The sequence below is a fragment of the Typopeltis vanoorti genome, chromosome 5 (assembly GCF_054136105.1).
Source record: "Typopeltis vanoorti isolate ZY-2024b chromosome 5, IOZ_Tvanoo_1.0, whole genome shotgun sequence".
Classification (NCBI taxonomy): Eukaryota; Metazoa; Arthropoda; class Arachnida; order Uropygi; family Thelyphonidae; genus Typopeltis; species Typopeltis vanoorti.
In genome coordinates this window covers 170316842-170341970 of record NC_143553.1, presented here as the reverse complement: position 1 = coordinate 170341970, position 25129 = coordinate 170316842, and the positions used below count along the sequence as shown (strand labels likewise).

General features: G+C 36.1%; 1 protein-coding gene across 1 annotated transcript in view; it reads left to right on the top strand.

Annotated features, from left to right (window-relative positions):
* The window catches only part of LOC150107054 (transmembrane 9 superfamily member 1-like), a 372331-nt gene that overhangs the window by 302057 nt on the left and 45145 nt on the right, over positions 1 to 25129 (top strand). Inside the window, exon 13 of the mRNA XM_090392919.1 lies at positions 9787 to 9949. Coding sequence (XP_090249045.1) covers positions 9787 to 9949 — 163 coding nt within the window. The remainder of the gene's footprint in view (positions 1 to 9786; positions 9950 to 25129) is intronic.

The window sequence follows — 25129 nt, the reverse complement described above, 5'->3', positions numbered from 1 at the left end:
AATTGTAGATAGGAAGTTAGTACTACATGAAAAAATTTACATCGTTACTATCATATCCTGTACACCCCTTGAGAGTACATTGCCGGAATTTGATGATGATGATTCTTTAGTAAGAAAAATTGTGGAAATGAAACTTGAAGAACAAGCTGGGTTCAGATTTCATCAGATTTACACTTTAAGGCAAATAATCGGGTTACTTAAGAGTCAAAGCCAAATAAATGGAACGAGACCACCATATCGCCTTTCAGGAATGCGAACTGACTGGGACTTCTGACCTAATGTCTAATCCTTACCTTCACGTGGTGTACCCCATTAGTTGGTATCTACTGGGTATTGAAAGAACAAGGATTAGCTGCCAATTAGGGACTTAGCTGATCAAAGTGTATTCTCTATTGGCTTTAACCACAAATCCATATGATGATACAATATGATGAGATTTCATTCTAGCTGGTGCATTGCCTAGTTAAACAAGGCACCTTCTTGTAGGCGTAGGTTTCTGTGGGTTAGCAGTTCATAAGAAAGATTCCGGTAATTGGACCACATGTTTATTAAGGTAAATAACAATAACAAAAAAATAAAAAAACCTGACAAGTTTCATAAGTTGTTTGACTTACATCTTCAGGGGTCAAAGGTAACTAAAAGTTTAAAAACAAGAAATGAGAAATTACTCGAAATAGTTCATTCTATGCAGTTGTGGCCATCTAACTGTTCATTAAATTAAATATCCGAATGCAGATTCAGTGCAATGCTAAGTTTGAACAATGCTGGATGCTGTCACATTCCGTTGTTCGTGTTCACATTGTCCGAGGTCTGACTTGGGTATATTTTTTATCAATGCTGACCAGACTTGGTGTAGAATTAAGCCCTGGTTTTTGTTGCATTGTGTTGGAATTCTAAGCATGTTTGCAGCTTCTTTAAATTTTCTTATGTAACAATTTTTTTCAATGTAAGACGTTTGTTTTTTGCCAGAGTACATTATGGCTGGTGGGAGTTGTATGGTATGCTAGGCCTGATTTGTGTTCTCTTCTTTTTTGCACATCTTTTTGATGTTTGTTCAGGCGAATTTCCCCTGATCTTCCCATCTGGCCTACGTAGCAGATGCCACAGGAACAATGAATTTTATAAACACCTGGTTTTTTTAAAGGATGATGTGGAGGTTTTGGGGGATGTAGAAATCTTGATTTTTCCAGAGATAGAAAAGCAACTTTGATATGTTTGTTTAGTAATTTGGCCATTTTGTCTGTAACATTCTTGATGTATGGAAGCATGATTACATTCTTGAAATCTTGCTTTTGTGAGATGCTTGTAGGAGGTGTGTTGAGGATTCTTTTTATTGTCTTAGGTTCATAATCTTTTTTTTTCTTTTTTTTCTTTTTTTTTTTTTTTTGAGGATCTGCGTTAAATATTGAAATTCTTCATTTCTCTGTTTTTCTGTGCTGGAAATATTATAAACTCTGTCCTTCATGGTTTTAATTAAACTTATTTTTTTACGAGGGGTGGTGGTGTGAGGCCACATTATAGAAATCTTCATGTGTTGGTAGGTTTTCTATAGATGGAGAAGGATAATTTATTATCTTTTTCATTGACCTCTGTTAGGATATCAAGAAAGGGAAGTTTTTTATGTTCTTCTTGTTCCATAGTAAATTTTATGTTGTTGTGTATATTATTGAGGTAATCTTTGAAAGCAGTCAGTTCTTCTCTTGTTCCTGGCCATATGGTGAAAATATCGTAAATTTTCAGTTTTTTTATGATAATTGTTTAAAGCATTATTTTCAAAATGTTCCATATATAGGGTAATTTTGAGTAATTTCTCATTTCTTGTGCTTAAACTTTTATTTACCTTTGACCCCTGAAGATGTAAGTCAAATGACTTACGAAACTTGTCGGTTTTTTTATTTTTTATGGTTATTTACCTTAATAAACGTGGTCCAATTACTGGAATCTTTCTTATAAAAGGCACCTGCTGTTTTTGTCAGGGAACTAGGGTGAAGTGGGAAAAGTAGCTTGTTTCAGCTACTGAAACAAGCTGCAACTCAACATCTAGAAGAATACACCCAACATCAGAAGATTAAAGATAGGAATCATCAATATAAAGAGTATTAATGGAAATAAAATCACGCTTGCAGAAGAATTGGAAAAGTACACAGACATAATTGACATTACTGAGACAAAGAAGACAAAAACAGGTGAGATCTTACTAAATAATAAGTATAGGATGCGATATTCACGCAATAATGATCAAGGAAAGGAAAGAGTACCAATAGCATTCAAACCCAAACATGAAGATAAACTTCTTGTTTAGTTTGAAGTTTCTTGATTGGAAAGCAGTTTCAAGTAGAGTGATGTGGGCACACTTCAAATTGGAGAAATGGACAATGAAACTTATTTGCTTCTATGGTTCCACAGAAGGTTTTTCTAAGGAAGAAGTGGAAAATATTTTGTCATTAGAGCAGGCATCTGACATAAAGAAAATGGAAAAAGTAGTCCTTGTTAAAGATCTAAACAGCTGGGTAAGAAATGAATCTCACAGGCATATAGGAACATTTTGGGAAATTTTGGAGAAAAGGGCAAAGCTAATAATAATGGTAAATATTTGCTGGATTTCTGCTCAGGACGTGGACTAATCATTAGTAACATCACATTCCAACAAAAAGATGTGCACAAGTTCACATGGAGAGAAGACACACATATCTTCATGTTGGTTCAGAATACAAGAGTGTACAGAGGATTTGAAATTGGAATTGACTGTCATGCCAAAGTGATAATCAATGACACAATGACAAACAGAATAAAAAGGAATATTGCATTTAAAGTAAAAGTTTATAAAAAGTTTTAAACCAAATTTAAGTTGAGTGACTTTTACAGGTAACCTGTAGACTTGACTATACAAGATTATTGAAGAGAAAATGAAACAGATTAAAAACAAGAACCAGACCTTCGAGTCTCACTGGCAAACTCTGAAGAAGACATTGATTCATTCAGCTAGAGAGGTATATGGTGAAGTTATGTGTAAGTATAGAAAAATAGGAATACCATGGTGGATGCAAGAAGTTATAGAAGCAGTTCTGGAAAAGAAGAAAGCATGTTAAAAGTTCCTAACAAATAAGTTGGCAGATACCCTTAAAAAATAGATAGAAAAATGTAAGAGAGCTAAGCTGTGTGTGATTGGTCAGTTCTCCACATTCCTTTAAAGCAGTGTTTCCCAACGTTTTTTGGATCATGCTCTGCCTCAAAGCTTTTGAGTCCCCCCCCCAGCATAATAGTCAGCCAAGCTCTAAAAAAGTATAATATAAATATGTAATTTATATAAAAAAGGAACATAGGTAAAACTGTATTTAATTTGACTTTCTTCAATGAATATAAATTTTACATTACACTTTCTATATTATAAAACATAAATCGAATTGAATTGAACTCAGGAAAATAAAATCCAAGTTAATGCGATCCTTCAGCTTGATGTCTGCTGCAAAGAGTTTTTATTTGAAGTACTAATTTAGTCATTTTTAATCTCAAATCCCTACAGTTTTTTTCAGCAGGAAAAAAAGAAATCATTTACAGCACTAAAGCCACATTCAACTAAATATGACGAAGGGAAGTGCAACAGTATTTTTTTTTTTTGCAAAACTAGTTGAATTTCAGTATTTCGTTTGTCTCGTCAGAAAGCCATGCCATTGTGCCTTTTATGTTGAATAAAGTTCTAATAGACTCATCATTTTGCTTTTCTGAGAGTTCTTCTTGATACTGTATTTATGTTGACTGCTGCACTAGTGATGTCAGCTTTATTTCTCGGAAAGTCAGGGTTGCAACATCGACAATTTATCGCTGACAATGGTGAGTTTTTTGAGTATATCGGTGATGAGATGACTATTGCAACATAATTTTCTAATCCCCCCCTGTGGGACATATGTCCCACTTTGAGAAACACTGCTTTAAAGGCTGTGTGGAGGTCTCCTCAGTTATACAGCCCATAAGCACTCCTCATAAAGTCACTTGTAATGATCCCTTTTTTTGGTACCGATAAGGCTAAATATCCAAGTGTAAGCAAACAAAGTTTGCACCTGAAGTATTTTCAAGACTGGGCAACTCTTATATACAAGCTAATGACTTCACATTAGCATGAAAGTTTGCACCTGAAAATACTTCAGGCACAAACTTTAGTTGTGTACACTTGGATAAAGGATTAAACCAGGAATATATTTTCTTGGCATCTTTAATTTTTAGTATAACCAACAAAACACCACCTAATAGACAGGAAAAACATAACAAGCATAGGAACATGGAATGTAAGAACTCTTCACCAGGAAGGAGCATTGGAAATACTACTGCATGAATTAGACAATACCAATGGGAAGTGATTGGACTCTGCGAAACCAGATGAACTGGAAAAGGAGAATTCCACCATGGACAGTACAAAATCTTAACTTCAGGCAGGGAGGACAACAAACACCAAGAAGGAGTTGCACTTATATTAAAACCAAAGACTCAAAATTCTCTATTGTTCTACAATCCTATCTCACCTAGGATAATTAAAGCAAGATTTAAAACATCAATCGGATCACTAACTATTATTCAAGTATACTCACCAACTTCGACATCATCAGAAGAAGACATTAAGGAGTTCTATATAGATTTGCAAGAAGCAGTACAGTAGACGTCAAGGCAAGATCTCCTAATTGTAATGGGGGACTTAAACACAAAAGTGGGCAAAGACTGGGATACCTGGCCAAGAGTAATCGGAAAGTTCGGGTATGGAGAAAGAAATGAACGTGGTGAAAGACTTCTGCTCAAATAATAGACTAACAATAACCATCACTCTCTTTAAACATCCAAAACTCCAAAGAAAATGGACATGGATATCACCAGACAGACAAACCAAGAATAAGATAGACTATATTATTGTAAACCAAAGATGGAAATTAAGTATCCTAAACTGCAGATCCTTCTCTGCAGATTGTAGATCACACCATAAGGTAGTATTAGCAAACCTAAGAATAAAGTTAAAATCTGGAGGCACTTTCAGAGTCAAAAGGAGACTGAATGTAAAAAAACTACAAGACAACAATATTCTAAGAAAATATCAACTAGAACTAGATAAAAACCTGAAGGAACTATCAATACAGAATATAAACGTCGAAGAACGTTGTTGCAAATTAAACATCATCAAATTCCTGACATTTACCCTCAAGGGGTGTACAGGATATGATAGTACTACATGAAAAATTTACATCATTACTAACTTCCTACCTACAATTTTCTGCCAAATCAATATGTTATACCTGTCAAAGCTATAACATTGTCAGATCTTATATTTATATGTCTGTCTTCTACGGCATTTTTACCATATCAATCCACCTATATCTTGGTCGTCCTCTGGGACTTTTTCCTGCCAACCTGGTAGAGAACACTTGTTTAGCTAATCTTTCCTCGCCCATTTTGCTTAAGTGACCATACCACCTGAGATCAGCTCTGCTAACGCATTCCTTGATGCTGACAATGTCAAGTTCTTTCCTAATATCCTCGTTTTTAATATGATATTGCCATTGATGCCATCTGTTCACTCCTATAATCTTTCTCAGGACTCTCATATCTGTGGTCTCTAGTCTTTGGTCAAGTGTTTTACTTCTGACCCAGCTCTCAAATCCATAAGTTAAAACTGGTTTGAACACTGTCTTTTATACAGCCAATTTAGTGTTCTGACTAATTTCTCTCTTATTCCATATGAATTTATTCAATTGATTTCCCACCATACCAGCTTTGCTGATTCTGTTGTCTATTTCCATATTTAATTTACCATTTTCACTAAAAATCGTGCTTAAGAAGCTGAAATGTTTACTTGTTCTATAGGTTCTCCATTCACAATGGAGTTGATATTTTCAATGCTTCTTCCTATTTTCATTGTCTTTGTCTTGTTATTGCTGACCTTCATACCATATCGATTACAACAGTTATTCAATTTAGTGAGGGAATCTTGCAGACTGTATTTATTTAGAAGTGTAACATCATCTAAATAAAGTAAAAAGCTGATATTATCATCTCCAATTTTGATATCAGGTTTAATACCACTTTCCTTCATAATGTAATCCATATAGATAATGAATAACAGGTGATAATGTACATCCTTGTCTGACACCAGATTTAACATTAAATCATCTCCCTGTACTTCCTTCAATTCTAACTGCTGATTTACAACTCAAATAAACACTAAGTATTGCTTGATATAATGATCCACTGACACCATACAACTGTAGCGTTTTGAATAGCTTCTCTCTTGGCACCTTGTCATATGCTTTTTCCAGATCTACAAAACTTAAATACAGATCTTTGTTATATTCCCATGACTTTTCAACTATTTGTCGTAAAGTGAATATCTGATCCTGACAGCCTCTATTTGGCCTGAATCCAGCTTGTTCCTCACCAAGCTTCTCGTCCAGAATCCTTCTCAACTGTTTCTCAAGTATACTGCCTTAAATCTTACCAGAAACACTCAGTAGAGAAATACCTCTGCAATTTTCACAATCAGTTTTATTTCCCTTTTTATACATGGATACTATGAGAGCTCTACTCCAATCATCTGGAATTCGTCCTTTTGTCCAAGCCCTCTGAACTATGCAGTGTAGCCACTGTGAAACTTGTATACCTCCTTACTTGAGCATTTCTGGTCTAATATCATCTACTCCAGCTGCCTTTCCACATTTCAGACTTTTGATGGCTTTTTCTACTTCAAGCATGGATATGTATTCCTGATTGCATGCCTGGTCAGAATTTTTTATCAATGTGCTGTCATCACTTCTAGTTTCATTTTGCAATTTTTCGAAGTAATTACTCCATACTTCAAGGATATCTTTTTCTCCAGTTTTCATATCACCTTTATCATCTCTAATTCCTTTTACAGCACTCTTTCCTCCATTTCTGAGTTTCTTCAACAACCTCCAGAATATCTTGCCACCTTCTTGATATTTATTTTCTATGTTCTTGCCAAAGTCCTCCCATGACTTTTTTTTGGCTAGTTTTACACAGTGTTTAGCTTTCTTACATTTATTTCTGTATTCTCTAAGAGCACAAGTGACTTATTTGCCAGGAAATGTTGATATGCTTTCTTCTTTTCCTTCACTGCCTCTTTAACTTCCTGTGTCCACTAGGGAGTTCTGATTTTTCTATCATTGCAGACAGCCTCCCTGGCAGAATCAATCAATGTTTTCTTCAGAGCTTGCCACTGAATCTCCAAGGTTTGATTGCTGTTCTCAAAGTCTTTATATTAAATTTGGCAGAAAAAACAATAGGTTACACAGAAAGAGAAAGTAAAAAGGATTGGATCTCGAATGAAGTAAAAAGGTTAAGCGATCAAAGGAAAGCATGAAACTAAAACAGAATTATAACAGAAATGAACATAATAGATTAACCATAGAAATTAGAAAACTAGTTAAAAGAGACAAGAATAACTGGTTAGAAGAAAAATGCAAAATGGCAGAAAAGCTATAAAAAGAAAATAACCTTCATGGATTATATAAACAAATAGACCAAATTAGTAAGACACGCAGCGCAGTTTGTTCGCTAAGACGGTCGCTGACCTTCGATAGAAGATAGCACAATAAGAAGAAGAAGTAAGACACGGACAACAAAAATTATAATGATCAATAACAAATAGGGAAAACTAATTGAAAATAAAACAAAAAGAATGGCCAGATGGGAAGAATACTTGAAAGATTTATATAATAAAAACAGCTCCCAGGATATTATGATTCCAGCCTGTGAGATGGAAGAGGAAACAAATATCTTTACCAAAGAAATAATAGCACACAACATAGAAAAACTCAAAACTGGGAAAGCACCTGGCATTGATCAAATACATGCAGAATTCTTAAAAGCAGGAAAGTAACAACTTTTGGAACCATTAAAAACATTATTTGAAAGGATCTACAAAAACGAAGCAGTGCCTACTGATTGGAACAAATCAGTCATAACTCCTATATACAAAAAAGGAGATAAAACAGAATGCAATAATTACAGAGGCATTAGCCTCCTCCTTATTCCAAGTAAGGTGTTTACGAAAGTACTCCAAAAACAAATTGAGCCATATGTAGAACTGGCACTAGGAGAAGAACAAGGTGGTTTCAGACCAGGGCAAAGCACAATTGATCAACTATTCACCTTAAGACAGCTAATAGAAAAGACACTAGAGTTCAACCAAAGTTGCTACATAAATTTCATAGACTTTTGTCAGGCATTTGATTCAATCCGTAGAAGAGAACTATGGAAAACTATGAAAGAATTTGGAATTCCCAACAAAACCATAAGAATAATAAAGAATCTGTATGAGAAATCTGAAAGTGCAGTATGAATGGAGGATACCTTAACCAACTGGTTCCACACAGAGAGCGGAGTAAGACAATGATGCAATCTGTCACCAGACTTGTTCAATCTTACACTGGAAGAAGCAACCAATAAGGCCTTAAACAATGAAGACTCCAGAATCAAAATATATGGAAAAAATGTGACAAATTTAAAATTTTCAGACAACATTGCATTACTTGCAAGCACAGAAGAAAATCTCCAGCGAATTTCTGATAAAATAAAGGAGTCTATAAAATCTGGATTAAATATAGACAAAACAAATTATCCAAATAGGAAAAAGAAGCACCAGTCTGGAAATTGATAGTAAGAATCTAGAGCAGGTAGAAAACTTCACCTACCTTGGAAGAGTTATTGAGTAATGGTGAAATTATAAAAGATATAAACAGACGAATCAATCAAGCATCCCAAACTTTTGTATGACTTAATAAAATATGGAAGTCAAGAGACATCAAACAAGTAACAAAACTAAGAATATATGAAACAATGGTCCTCCCAATATTTCTCAGTGGAAGTGAATGCTGGAATCTCAAAAAAAGCTGAAGAGAAAAAATTAATAGTTACTGAAATGAGTTGGCTAAGAAGATTACTTGGAGTATCTCTGCTGGATTGACTATGAAACGAAGACATAAAGAAATGACTGACTAAAACAAGAAATAACAATAATAGAATCCGAGAAAGAAGACTGCGATGGTTTGGCCATGTGACCAGAATGGGAACAGAAAGACTACCATCTAAAGCCCTGAATACAGCAATGGAATGCTGTATGTAAGGTAAAAGATCCAAAGGACGTCCCAGAATTAGATGGATAGACAAAATAAAAGAGGACCTGAAAACCAAATCACAACAAGCGACACCAAACTGGACATAATTCTTCGGACTCTCCCTGGACAGACAGAAGTGGAAAGAGTTCATTTGGCCTCATTATCATCCACATAGATGATGGAAGAGAGAAGAAGATAACCAAGTGGAAAAACTTCCAACAACTTTTAGTAATTACTTCTGTGCACTGACTGAGAATTCACATATGAAAAATATTTTTCTCTGAAATTTCAATTTCATTAGTACTGAATAATATTTTTTGCTATCTTTAGGTTTTTGTCTGGTCTCTGAAGAGAACCAACCAGTTTGAAACAGCTGTCATGCCAGCAAAATCTTAAAAAATGCACTAATAAAAGCCAAATATATGGATTCTTGTGAAGCATCTATGTCTTTTAAGTAGTGCAAGCTAAAGCAACTCAGGATGCTGAGGATTGTATTCTCATAAGCTCTCAGGTCAACTTACGAAACTTTCAAAGTTTCTATGAACATTTGTCTTTGAAATAATGTTGGATCTAGTATTCAATTTGCTTATGTAATTCTTTATAATAAATTATAAAATGAAATTCAAATGAGTGTGTAATGCTTTTATTTAATCATATTATTGATGTATTTCAGTTGGCTATCCTCTTAATGTTGTTGGTGGTATTTTTGGCAAAAATTGTGGGGAGAAGTTTGACGTTCCTTGTCGAGCAAAAAATATTCCCCGAGAAATACCTTCAGTTAGTTGGTACCGTTCATGCATGTGTCACTGTGCTGTTGGGGGCTTCTTACCTTTCAGGTAAAAATCATCCATTTCAGATTTTGTAAATGAATGTAAGATTATTTCAATATTATATCTCTTATTTTATATAATATTATTTTCAAAATAAGCCAAGAACACCATTTAGCAATAATTGTCTGGACACTGCTGTTATTTGAAATTATGGAACATTCCAGGTTTGTCAATAACATAAAAACCAGTGTGCAGATAGTAGGAAGCAGTATTTCATCATAACAGTTGAATATAGGTGGTATGGCAACACGACGTGAACTCGGTGACTTCGAGAGAGGTGTCATCGTGGACTGTCACATTGGTGGCATGTCCATATGTGCCGGTGCCGCTCAACTGGAGCATCCAAAATCAACAGTTAGCGATGTGATCAACACTAACCATTGCAGGGTGTTGGTGTGGAGGCATCCTGGTGCACACTTATTACCACAGTATGTTGTACCCATATAAAGTTTGATGGTGGAGGAATAATGGTGTGGGGTGCATTCTGCTGGTTTGGAGTGGGACCACTGGTCGATGTCCATGGTTCCATGATGGCAGTTTAGTACCTTGATATTCTGGATAATCAAGTGCTGCTGCCTACACTATGGAGTTTTTATGGAAAGGACCTGTGTTACTATCAAGACAACAATGCCCCATGAAACAAAGCTGCAGGTGTTATGGAATGGTATGAAGAGATGGTTGTTAAATGTGACTGCCCTAGCCTGTGCAGAACCCTGACCTCAATCCCATCAAACACCTGTGGAACAAACTGGAGTGGTGATTGAAGTCCAGAGCAGCATGTCCTCGATCTGTCACTGAACTCAGTGCTGCTTTGATGAAGGAATGGAGACAAATTCCACCTGAAGTCTGCCGCACATTGGCAGAAACCCTCCCTCAAAGGGTGCAGGAAGTGATCAAAGCCAAAGGTGGACATATCTGATGTTAGGGTTTGTCTGCTGGTATCAGGTGTAAATTGTGATGAAAGGATCTGGACAGTTATTGGTAGATAGTGTATCTCACTTATGTGCAATACTGGAAATTCATACTCACTTCATATATAAGTCAACTTATGTTCATAGTTACCCTCATGGGCTCACTTTAGTGATCAATTAGTGATACAAAAAAGTGAACACAAGGTACCTGATGCTGTGCCATGCCTTACTTCACATGATATACATCTGTTATGGTATCCTTACTTTTCTTTTTTTCTTTATTTCCTTACTCCTTCCCCACAATATTATTAGAGTATTCAAGGACTGGGAGGGGGGGGGGGGATGAATACAATCTTGCCATAAATGCTGTTACAACTTCTGCACACCTCCTTGCTGCTCACAGAATTGTGCAAGCCTGGTTCCATTAGAGGAACTGTGCACAGCTAACATTTACAAGTTTATCAGTAGAGAGAGAGAGAGTTGTCTAGCTGTACAGGTTAACATGCAGTGGGGAGATTATGAGAATCATATAACTGCAATAGCATTTCACAACGTTGCCACCTGTTATTTTCAGCAAACTGAAAACACTCAGTATCAGTAGGATGTTTGTGTATTGGACTACTAACCATTCTAATGATACAGAAGACGTATCTTGTTGATAAGCTTATGTGTTGGTAACACATGACTATTAAATTATTTCAGGAAATTACAACATATACTAAATATTAATTAAAAGAAAACTTTAATCAATACTGCCTATATTTCAGCAATGTTACATTACCATCTTCTTGGGAACATAAAACTATGATAAGTGCATGCAGTCACTAACAATGAGCAAATGAGGCCGAAGAGAATAACTATCGTTGTTCCTAGAGTCCTAAAGATGCCCCCTAGCAGGCTAAATTAGGTTGTCTTGGCTGTTGGGCTGATATTCTCATGATTGCAAGCTTCCCAAATTTAGGGCAGTCTCATGCACCCAAATTTGTTGAGGTTTGGGAAGTTTTTTAGAACTGAGGCTGATTCCATTAACAATCTTTCATCTTTATATTTGCTGCGGTGTAGTTGCTTTCTTCCATCGTATTCTGTGGCGGGTATCCAGAGCATGGTCCGCAAGCCCAGAATGGCTATATTGGTGAAACCGGATGTAGTCTTTGTGTTCAGATATCCTAATATTAGCTGTCCTGCCTATTTGGCCATAGTAGGCCAGTTTACAGCTGCAAGGGTATTCACTTCACTTCTTCACACCATATTTCTCAGAAACTCGGCATCGTACACATGCTAAAAAATAGATCCTCTCTCATTACAACAGATGATAAAGACTTCCAAGCTAAACTTTCTCGGATATTAAATGACCTTACAAAGAATGGTTATCTTAAGAAATTGATCCACAAGATACTTTTCTGTGACCCCCACAAAGACAACCTGAAGATATACATTATAATTCTACCATTGGGATTCTGTTTGTAGGGGCAATTTCTAATAAGATTGCCAGACTCCTCAAGCCACATGGTATACGAGTAGCTTTTAAACCTGCACAGACCATTCGCCAATTTTTTCGATCTCCAAAAGACAGTCATCCATTTTTTAAATACGCTGGAGTTTACAACATCCCCTGCTCGTGCGGCTTGAACTATATTGGCCAGACTTCAAGAAGTTTTGAAATCTGGAAGAAGGAGCACATAGGAGACGTCAATAATAATAAAGAAGACAATCAGGGTTAGCCTTTCATTTTGCTAGGACTAATCACATTATAGAATGGGATAAAAGCTCAATGCCCTACTTAGAGGAGGAATTCCGCTCCCCAATTACAAAAGAAGCCACAACGGTTCTTCGCTCAGAACAAAACCTTAATAGAAACCAAGGACTGATTCTGCTCGAGATCTGGAAGACCCTTATTAGATCTTTCAACATGCCAGAACTGAATTTTGCCGCCAACTACACAAATCGTTCCTACACAACAACTAGCAGATCATACACACGCTGTGCATGTAATGTACACATTCTTCTGCTTTTATAAAAAATACAATTGTATTCGGTTTATTTTATGGTTTTAGTGTTAACAGCTTTTAGCATTTAAGTGTTCTTACTATTTTTTATACATCTTTTACCCTGATAAAGCCAGCAGCCACAGTTGATGAAACTAGTTGGTATAACTTTGTTTTAAATAAAATTGGACCAAAAAAAAACCCAAATAATAATCATTTATTCTCTCCTATAGTTCGTGTGGTCAAAAATAACAGTATTACCATTACAATGACATTCTTGGATGTGGTGCTTAAGGGTCAAATCTATATAACTGAGAGGAGACCTCCACATAGCCTTTAAAGGAATGCAGAAACTGAAGGGCTTCTCACCTAATGTCCAGTCATCACCTTCTCGTGGTGCACCGTGTTAAGTATCTACCCAATTTGTTCTGCTAAATTCTGCCAAATTTAGCAGAACAAATTGCTTTCTTTTTGGCTTAAACCAAAATATCAAATGATGTGCAACATGAGAATTTCATACCGGCTGGGGCGTTGTTCGGTTAATCAAGCCAATCAACCCCCCCCCCCCCCCCCCAAGGAACGAGAGCAAACAGCAAAAATGTCAGCTACTGGAACAAATTCTAAAATACCTCAACTCAACATCACCAGAGTTCAAGATTTGTACTATCAACATAAGAAGCCTGAATGGCAAAGAAATGGAGCTAGCTGAGGAATTAGATAAGTACCAGATCGACATAATAGGGGTCACTAAAACAAAAAAAGGCAAAAACTGGTGAGATCTTTCTGAGCAATAAATACAAAATATTATATTCAGGCAATGAGAAAATCAAGGTAAAGAAGTATCCTGAGCAATAACTATATCTGAGCAATAAATACAAAATGTTATATTCAGGCAATGACAATCAAGGAAAAGGAGTAGCCAGTGTATTGAACACAAAATATGAGGCTAATCTTCTTGAATGGCAGGCAGTCTCAAGTAGAGTAATGTGGGCAAATATGAGAATGGGGAACTGGACAATGAGACTTATTTGTGCCTATGGTCCCACAGAAGGTTCTACTAAGGTAGAAGTGGAGGAATTTTTTGAGGCTTTAGAAAAAGCAAATGACACAATGAAAAAGAAAAAGTTGGTCCTTGTTGGGGATCTAAATAGTAGAGTAGGAAATGATTGTGAGACATACAAAAATATTTTGGGAAAATTTGAAGAAAAGAGCAAAGCTAATAATAATGGCAAATATCTGTTGGATGTCTGCTCAGAACATGGATTAGTTATTACTAACACCATGTTCCAACTTAAAAATGTGCACAAATTCACATGGAGAGAAGAGGCTAGGAATAAGAAAAGTCTCATTGACTATGTTATTGTTGATAGTGATGTTTTCTCGCTGGTGCAGGACACCAGAGTGTACAAAGGATTTGAAATTGGAAGTGACCACTATTTAGTCTTGAGCAAGATAAAAATTGAATTTCATATTGAAAAGAATAACATGTAAGAAAGTTTTAAAGCGAATAAAAGTTGAGCAGCTCTCAGATATGAACTGTAGACTAAAATATAGAAAGATTATTGAAAAGAAAATGAAAGAGTTTGAGAACAGGAATCAAACCTTGGAGATTCAGTGGCAAACTCTGAAGAAAACATTGATTGATTCTGCCAGAGAGGCATGTGGTGAGATTGTGTGCAAGGATAAAAAAATCAGAACTCACTGGTGGACACAGGAAGTTAAAGAGGCAGTGAAAGAAAAGAAGAAAGCATATCAAAAGTTCATTGCAAATAAGTCAGCTTTTACTCTTACAGAATACAGAGACAAATGTAAGAAAGCTAAACAGTGTGTAAAACTAGCTAAACAAAAAGTCATGGGAGGTCTTTAGCAAGAATATAGAAAATAAATATCAAGAAGGTGGCAAAATATTCTGGAGGTTGTTGAAGAAGCTTAGGAATGGAGGAAAGAGTGCTGTAAAAGGAGTTAGAGATGATAAAGGTGACATGAAAACAGGAGAAAAAGATATCCTTGAAGTATGGAGTAATTACTTTGAAAAACTGCTAAATGAAACAAGCAGTGATGACAGCACAGTGATAAAAAACACTGACCAGGCATGCAGTCAAGAATACATATCCATACTTGAAGTAGAAAAAGCCATCAAAGGCTTGAAATGTGGAAAGGCAGCAGGAGTAGATGATATTCGACCAGAAATGCTGAAGTATGGTGGTATAAAAGTCTTACAGTGGCTGCACTGCATAGTTCAGAAAGCCTGGACAGAGGGACGAATTCCCGATGATTGGAGTGGAGTTCTCATAGTACCCATATATAAAAAGGGAAATAAAACTGAATGTGAATATTACTGAGGTATTTCCCTACTGAGTGTTCCTGTCAAGATCTATGCAAGTATACTTGAGAAACGGTTGAGAAGAATTGTGGAAGAAATGCTTGGTGAAGAACAAGCTGGATTCAGGCCAAATAGAGGCTGTCAGGATCAGATCTTAACTTTACGATAAATAGTCGAGAAAGCATGGGAATATAACAAATATCTGTATTTAAGTTTTGTCGATTTCTAAAAGGCATATGACAAGGTGCCAAGAGAGAAGCTATTCAATACGCTGCAGATATATGGTGTCAATGGGGCATTATATCAAGCAATACTTAGTCTTTATTTGAGTTGTAAGTCTGCAGTTAGAATTGAAGGAAGTACAGGAAGATGGTTTAATTTTAAATCTGGTGTGAGACAAGGATGTACATTATCCCCTCTGTTATTCATTATCTATATGGATCACATTATGAAGGAATGTGGTATTAAACCTCATATCATATGATGTTAATGTCCGCTCTTTGCTTTATGCGGATAATGTTATACTTCTAAATAAATGCGCTACAAGTCTGCATGATTCTCTGACTAAATTGAATAGCTGTTGTAATAGATATGGTATGAAGGTCAGCAATAAAAAGACAAAGACAATGAAAATAGGCAGAATCATTGAAAATGTCAACTGTATTGTGAATGGAGAACCTGTGGAACAAGTAAAACATTTCAGCTACTTAGGCACGATTTTTACTGAAGACGGTAAATTAAATATAGAAATAGACAACAGAATCAGCAAAGCTGGTATGGTGGGAAGTCAATTGAATAAATTCATATGGAATAAGAGAGAAATTAGTCGGAACACTAAATTAGCTGTATACAAGATAGTGTTCAAACCAGTTTTAACTTATGGATCTGAGAGCTGGGTCAGAAGTAAAACACTTGACCAAAGACTAGAGACTGCAGATATGAGAGTCCTGAGAAAGATTATAAGAGTGAATAGATGGCATCAATGGCAATATCATATTAAAAATGAGGATATTAGGAAAGAACTTGACATTGTCAGCATCCAGGAATGCGTTAGCAGAGCTAATCTCAGGTGGTATGGTCACTTAAATAGAATCGGAGAGGAAAGATTAGCAAAACAAGTGTTCTCTGCCAGGTTGGCAGGAAAACGACCCAGAGGAAGACCAAGATATAGGTGGATTGATACGGTACAAAGTGCCTTAGACTATAGAAATATAAGATCTGATAATGTTGGAGTCTTGACAAGTAATAGACTGATTTGGAGGAAAATTGTAGATAGGAAGTTAGTAATGATGTAATTTTTTCTTGTAGTGCTGTCATATCCTGTACACCCCTTGAGGGTACATGGCAGGAATTTGATGATGATGAAAGAAGTATCCATAGTATTCAAATATGAGGCTAATCTTCTTGAATGGGAGGCAGTCTCAGGTACAGTAATGTGGGCAAATATTAGAATGGGGAACTAGACAATGAGAGTTATCTGTGTCTATGGTCGCACAGAAGGTTCTACTAAGGTAGAAGTGGAGGAATTTTTTGATGCTTTAGAAAAAGCAACTGACACAATGAAAAAGGAAAAGTTGGTCCTTGTTGGGGATCTAAATAGCAGAGTAGGAAATGATTGTCAGACATACAAAAATATTTTGGTGAAATTTGGAGAAAAGAGCAAAGATAATAATAATGGCAAATACCTGTTGGATTTCTGCTCAGGACATGGACTAACACAATGTTCCAACATAAAAATGCACACAATTTCACATGGAAAGAAGAAGCAAGAAATAAGAAACTGTCTTTGACTATGTTATTGTTGATAGTGATGTTTTCTCCGTGGTGCAGGTCACCAGAGCATACAGAGGATTTGAAATTGGAAACGATCACTATTTAGTCTTGAGAAGGATAAAATTGAATTTTATATTGAAAAGAATGTGTAAGAAAGTTTTAAAGCGAATAAAAGTTGAGCAGCTCTCAGATTTGAACTGTAGACTAAAATGCACAAACATTATTCAAGAAAAAATGAAAGAGTTTGAGAACAGAATCCAAACCTTGGAGATTCAGTGGCAAGCCCTGAATAAAACACTGATTGAGTCAGCCAGAGAGGCATGTGGTGAGGTTGTTTGCAATGATAGAAAAATCAGAATTCCATGGTGGACACAGGAAGTTAAAGAGGCAGTGAAGGAAAAGAAGAAAGCATATCAACATTTTCTGGCAAATAAGTCAGTTTGTACTCTTAGAGAATACAGAGACAAATGTAAGAAAGCTAAACACTATGTACAACTAGCTAAACAAAAGTCATGTGAGGACTTTGGTAAGAACATAGAAAATAAATATCAAGAAGGTGGCAAGATATTCTGGAGGTTGTTGAAGAAGCTCAGAAATGGAGGAAAGAGTGCTTTAAAAGAAATTAGAGATGGTAAATGACATGAAACCATTAGAAAAAAATATCCTTGATATATGGAGTAATTACTTTGAAAAATTGCTAAATGGAACAAGCAGTGATGACAGCACAGTGGTAAAAATACTGACCGGGCATGCAGTCAGGAATACATATCCATACTTGAAGTAGAAAAAACCATCAAAAGCCTGAAATGTGAAAGACAACAGGAGTAGATGATATTCTACCAGAAATGCTTAAGTATGGAGGTATAAAAGTCTTACATTGGCTACTGCAGTGCTCAGAACTCCTGGCCAGAGGGACGAATTCCAGATGATTGGAGTAGAGCTCTCATAGTACCCATATATAAAAAGGGAAATAAGATGGAATGTGAGAATTACAGAGGTATTTCCCTACTGATTGAGAGATCAGGATTTGAGAAAGATTGTGGAAGAGAAGCTTGGTGAAGAACAAGCTGGATTCAGGCCAAATAGAGGCTGGCAGGATTAGATTTTCACTTTACGACAGATAGTAGAGGAATATAGCAAAGATCTGTATTTATTTTTAGATCTGGAAAAGGCATATGATAAGGTGCCAAGAAAGAAGCTATTCAATATGCTACAGTTATATGGTGTCAATGGAGCATTATATCAAGCAATACTTAGTCTTTATTTGAGTTGTAAGTCAGCAGTTTGAATTGAAGGAAGTACAGGAAGCTGGTTTAATGTTAAATCTGGTTTCAGACAGGGATGTACATTATCCTCTGTTATTCATTTTCTGTATGGATCACTTTATGAAAGAAAGTGGTATTAAATCAGATATCAAAATTGATTATGTTAATCTCAGCTCTTTATCCAGATGATGTTATACATCTAAATAGATCCACTACAAGTTTGCAAGATTCCCTGACTAAATTGAATAACTGGTGTAATAGATATGGTATGAAGGTCAGCATTAAATAGATAAAGACAATGAAAATAGGCAGAAACATTGAAAATATCAACTGCATTGTGAATGGGGAATGTATAGAACAAGTAAAACATTTCAGCTACTTGGCACAATTTTTAGTGAAGATGGTAAATTAAGTATGGAAATAGACAACAGAATCAACAAAGCTGGTATGGTATTCATTCAACTGAATAAATTTATATGGAATAAGGGAGAAATTAGCCAAAACACTAAATTAGCTGTATACAAGACAGTGTTCAAACCAGTTTTAACTTATGGATCTGAGAGCTGGGTCAGAAGTAAAACACTTGATCAAAGACTAGAGACTGCAGATATGAGAGTCCTGAGAAAGATTAGGGCATGAACAGATGTCATCAATGGCAATATCATATTAAAAATGAGAATATTAGGAAAGAACTTGACATTATCATCATCCAGGAATGCATTAGCAGAGCTAATCTTATATGGTATAGTCACTTAAACAGAATGGGAGATGAAAGATTAGCAAAACAAGTGTTCTCTGCCACGTTGGTAGGAAAAAAACGAGCCAGAGGAAGACCAAGATATAGGTGGATTGATACAGTAAAAAGTACTTTAGTAGACAGAAATATAAGATCTGATAATATTGGAGTCTTGACAGGTAAGAGACTGATTTGGAGGAAAATCACCCACCTTTCAGATGGATCACTTTTTCTATTTATAGAAAGCCAACACACACTGGAAACTACTTACATAAATGACAACATTATCCAGTCCAACAGTATTGCATTTTAAAAACACTTACACACAGAACTCAAATATCTGCACCATACATTCTTGGCCAATGGCTACAATTCCAACAAAATAGATAAAATACTATATCCCCCCCCATTACCCCTCCCTCCCCTAATACACAGGAACACAACATTACCATTTCTATTCTTCCCTATATCAGAGGTACATCAGAAAAGTTAGCCATAGTACTGATGAAACATGGCCTTCACACCACCACTTTTCAAACCTTGTGTTAAACTAGCAACTCTGATCTGCTCGCCTAAGGATAAACTTCACCCTCTAGCACACCGTAGAGTGTATGAAGTTCTATGAGCAAGTCGGAAGATCAGTTAACATCCACCTGGAAGAACATAAAAAATACATTCACTACTGTTACTATGGCGAGTCAGGACTGACAGACTACGCTTTGGACCCTCCTTCACACAGGATTCCATGGGAGAAAACGAATGTGCTATTTAGAAATCGTTACAGATCTGAAAGATTATTTTTTGAGTCAGCCATGCCAAAAATTTGAATAACTGTTATCTTAAGAGCAACTCCCCCATAGCTATAATGTTTTTTTTTTTTTTTTTTGTTTTTTTCACAACATTAGAGGGTGTCAAAATGGGACTTTAGATATTTTGTCTATTACAATTGTATTGTTTCACTTACTCACTGTTGTATATACAAGTTGTGTTGTACTCTGATGAAGCTGATTTGAAATTCAGTGAAATATAATCAGTTCGTAAAACATCTTTTGATAAAATTGTTTGGTCTTGTTAAAAATAATAGATTGTTAGTATATTACCTACATATAATGGACATTAATTACAAAGAAGTGCTATGATGATAAATGATTCGATGCCATAGGCTGTAGAAGGAATGGATGCAAGTTTTTGGATGTGTGCAGTGAGTTTGAGGGAAGATTGGATTTGTATAAGAGGGACAATCTGCACTTGATTGCGTTTGGCATCAGGAGTCTTGAAAAATTCTTAACTGATATGAGACCTAACATGTCAGGGAAAATGAATTCTGATAGGAGGAATCATAAGAATCTGTGTGTGAAAGTGACAATGATAGGTAACTATGTTAATAATGGGAATGGTTATTATTATGGGAATGATTATGAAGAGAGAGAAAGATTCTGTGTTCGTCTGGTTCATCAGACCTGTCAAACATATGTAACGATGTCTGCATAAGTAAGGAACTAGGTAATAATGAAGATCTGCAAGTTGTCGGACTGTGTCATGCAGACCACTGATAAGAGTATACAAAAGAGCTTGCATGTAACTTATTATGTCTGTACACCAATGCTAAGAGTATCAGAAACAAAGAAATAGTTTGTTGCCCTGGTTAATATGTTGACCTCATATTGTAGGCATTAGTAGGACCTCCAATCAAATTTCTTTTAGAGTCCAATCAAAATTGGACCATATAAGAATTGAAGACATCAGAAAAGAACTAGATATTTATAATGTAAATGAAAAAATCAAAGAATATAGAGAGACGTGGAAAGAGCATCTATTTATGATGGAAAGATATCAGTTACCAAAAGACGTGGATAGTTACCAATAGAGGTGTATTAGACCAAATGGGGGGGGGGGGGGAGTGAGAGGAAGACCAACGGCAAGATGGAAAGACCAGTGAAGCCAGATCAGGCAAAGACCTAATCCTTGAAGAGAAGCAGAATAGTAGGACCTGGCTAACAGAAGCAGACATATTAACTGGTATCGAGTGCACGGTACTTTTAGAAAGGTTGGAGAGGATAGGAGAGCAGGGACTGTGCTGCTAATAATATCAGATGACTTGAATCCTGTTACAGTTTAGACCTATGACTGCAATACTAGTAATAGTTTTTCATGTGGCAGTGAGTTTGAAGCTATCTGGTGTGAAGTGTATCTAACAAGATCAGTTACATAGTGGGATGTTCTTACAGACCTGGTGTATTGGTTGCTAGTGATGAAGAAATCACTAGCAACCAGTCATCAAATAGAGACAATGGGCACAAAAAGATTAATCATAATGGGAGACTTTAATTATCCAAGTATTGATTGGTTAGCAGTAAAATTACACAAGAAGAATGAAACTGAATTTATTGAGATGTTGCGAGACAACTTCCTTTTGATTCAGAGGGTGTTTCAGTTAATTTCAGTTAAAGACATAACTATTCTGCATCTGGTTGGTGACAGTGATCATGCACTTGGGAAGTGGCTAAGTTTATGAATGTTCCATTCAAATAAGGTTACATGCTGAACTACAAAATAGGAAATTATAACAACCTGAGGAGTATGTTGTATTGTGTGCCATGGTATTAGTTGTTGGATGGGAAGGATATCGAAAGTGCATGGGAAGTGTTTAAAAATTGCGATATCAGACTGTGTCCCTAGAGTTCAAAGAATAAATTGGATAGGAGTGAAATGAATGTAATCTTATTAACCCTTTAACTGCTACGGTCAAGTTAACTCAAGCGTGGAAGAAAATGGCGACCTTGCTACGATCAAGTTAACTCGATTGAAGTTTATTTGACTTGGGTTTCTGTCCTTGTATGACATCTAAAGAGAAAAATTTGAACTGGTGCAACTAATCATATTAAGCACCTCCATAGCGCAATTAGAAGAATGACAGTACATTGCGCTCTTCGATTCGAAAAGGCCTAAGTTCGATTATCATCGTGACGGGAGGAATCTTTATGTATATGGACTTTTTCAATTGAAGGGCATTAGCCAATCTCATACGGAGGTAGCAGGGTTTTTCATCCCGCATACAGACAAATCTGCCCTTCAGAACACACACAATTTACAGACAAAAAATACTAGTTGTGGTGGAGGGTGGTAGATGGTGTGAATTGTGTACTTCAGATGAAGAAGATCCTGGTGATTCTACATAAATTAATGTGTGTAATTTGCTTAATCAAGTGGACACCCCTTGATTATGCAAATTTTATAAAACACTATTATTGCCATTTTTGTGAGTGAACAAGTGTATATCAAGAATGTATGATGCTATCCGGACTTCTTACTTCAGTAAGAATTTTAATTGATTTTATTTATAAATTTTTTGCAAAATTAATTCAGCACATGGGACAGTGTCAGTAGAATATAAAATTAGCAGTTAAAGGGTTAAGCAAGAGATTTGCAAGAAAAGAATGATGTGGGTGGAATACCATATGCATAACGATGATGTCAGTAATGAAAATTATAAGGAGCAGGCCAGAAGAGTCAAAGCTGTTGTACAGAAGCTAAGTCTGAGTATGAAAAGAAACTGACTATGCAAGCTAAAGACAATTACAAAGAATTCTGTTGTTATGCTGTAAGTAAAAGAAAGAATGAATATTATTATCTAAGTCCTGGGAGTCAAGGACTTTGAGGGAGGCTATAAATCATCCAAACTAGCTATCATACCTTCCCTTAAATTCATTCGCACTAGATACACTCACTAACCCTAAAGTCAAACTATTCCACTCACTCACTGCTCTGGGAGAAAAACCTATCCCTTTTTCCTTTCTTGACTGTGAACAAACTTAACTTCCATGGATGCCCCCCATGTTCTCTCCCCACATTCCATATAACGAAAAATTTTATCAGTTGATATTCTAAAAGACCCATTCAAAAATTTATAGACCTCTCTCATATCACCCCTCTTTCTCCTGTTAACCAGAGTCTTCAATCCACATACTTGGAATCTGTCCACATAATCTAAATCCTGTAATCCAGATATAATCTTTACAACTCCTCTTTGCACCCTTTCCACAGCTTCTTTTATCCTCTTGGAATTCGGGAGACCAAATCTGTGCACAATTATTCAGGTGTGGTCTCATCAAAGCCTTATAAAGTGGCAAAATGAATGTCAAGGTTTGCTTCAACATAATTATCCTCTGAGTTGTATTTGTAACTTTTGCTATGTGACCTTTAAACTTCAAATTCCTATCCACCAATATGCCAAGATCTCTTGTCTCCCTAGTTTCTTGTAGCATAACTCTGATTAGATTTCCAGCAGATATAATATGCTGCTGGAAATATAATCATGCCAAAATGCTTAACTTTAAACTTACTAACATTAAACTGATAGCCATTTTCATTTGCCCAAATTTTCAGCCTATTCAAATAATTTTGCAAGTGCTGAATATCAGTGGCATCCCTGATTGCCCTGCCTATCTTTGCATCATCGGCAAACAATTGCACATATGATGTTGAACCCTGCCTGATGTCATAATGTATAGATTGAACAATAATGGCCCAAGAACTGAACCCTGAGGAATATTTCACACCACTGGTCACCTTAAATTTGACAGTTCACACCCACTATATACAACTTTTTGATATGTCTGTCAACCATCCCCTGATCCAAGTCAAGAGTTTATATTCCAATCCCGTATTCTCTATCAAAAAGGCATTTGATAGGATACCAAATGCCTCACCTTGCAGAGTATAGCTTGCTTGTCTACCCATTTTTGTATGTGACTTCTTACCAATTTCTCTAAAATCTTCACTACGACACCAGAGATACTCATAGGTCGGTAGTTAGACACATCAGTTTTTGCATCACCCTTGTACAATGGAACTATCATACTTTCCATCCATTCCTGTGGTATCATTCCTGAGCCGAGACTCTAGTTATACAAACATGTGAAAGGCCTAGCCAATTCGGCTGAACGGGCTGATCTTCCATGTGTCGTTATAGACAAATTCTTATCCAGGTTATGCAACAGCCCTTCAACCTCATTTTCATGAACCTCTTACTCTTCATCCACTGTAGCAGTAGCACTGTGTACCATGTTACATACACCTGGTTGATCTTAGCAAAGTGAGCTAACTGAACAATCTCATTAGCTTCTGACATTTGAGTACCATCTGTATTCAATAAAGTTATTCTTTCACATTCATTCTTTCTTTTGCTTATGGTATAACGATAAAATTCTTTTGAATTGCCTTTAGCTATCATGGCCAATTTCTTTTCATACTCTGATTTAGCTTTCCACATAGTACTTGTTACTTTTCTGGCCTGAGCTTTGTATATTTCATAACTCCTCTCGATTTTATTTTCACGAGATTCTTTCCACATCATCAACTTCTTGTGGATCTCTTGCTTAATAAAGTTGCACATCCATTTCGCTCCCAATCTATTTATTCTTTGAACACATTTAGCTACCACTTCATTTAAGCACTTTTAAAGATTCCCATGCACTGCTGACATTTTTCCCATTTGGTAACTGATACTATGGAACCAAAGATAGTATTTCCTAAGTTGATCATAATTTCCAGTTTTATAGTTCAGCATGTAACATGTTCTAATGGGAACATCAATATAATTAGATACTTCTCAAGAAAGCACAGCATGATCGCTGTCCCCAACTGGTGGTAAAATAGTCATATTCTTGACAGAGACCACTTCTGATGCTATGAACCCTAAATGATATTTCTCTTATCAAGAGAAATATCATGATAAGAATGAAGAGGAATAAATTCTTCTTCATTCTTATCATGATATTTCCCTTCTACCCATGTTTGGAAAGTTAAAGTCACCCATAATGATTGCTCTTTTGGTACCCATAAGACTAAATTGGCAATGCATTTCTTCATCCCCTGCAACTGAGCTGCCAGGTCTGTAGCAACACCTCACCATATATTTCATTCTGTTAACCTCCACTTCACACCAGATAGTCAAATTCACTGCTACATGGCACATTTTTACCATAACTCGACTTAAGTCATCTGGTATCATTATTAGTACTCCTATCTCCTCTCATTCCTAAAAATAGTATACCCATTGCACTCGACCCCAGTTACCATATCAGATTCTCTAGCCAGGTTTCACAAATGCCAAGAATCTTAAGCCACATCATATTCAATAAAGCAGTGAACTCAACCCATTTGTTTCTGATGTGTTGAGTTGGGGCATATG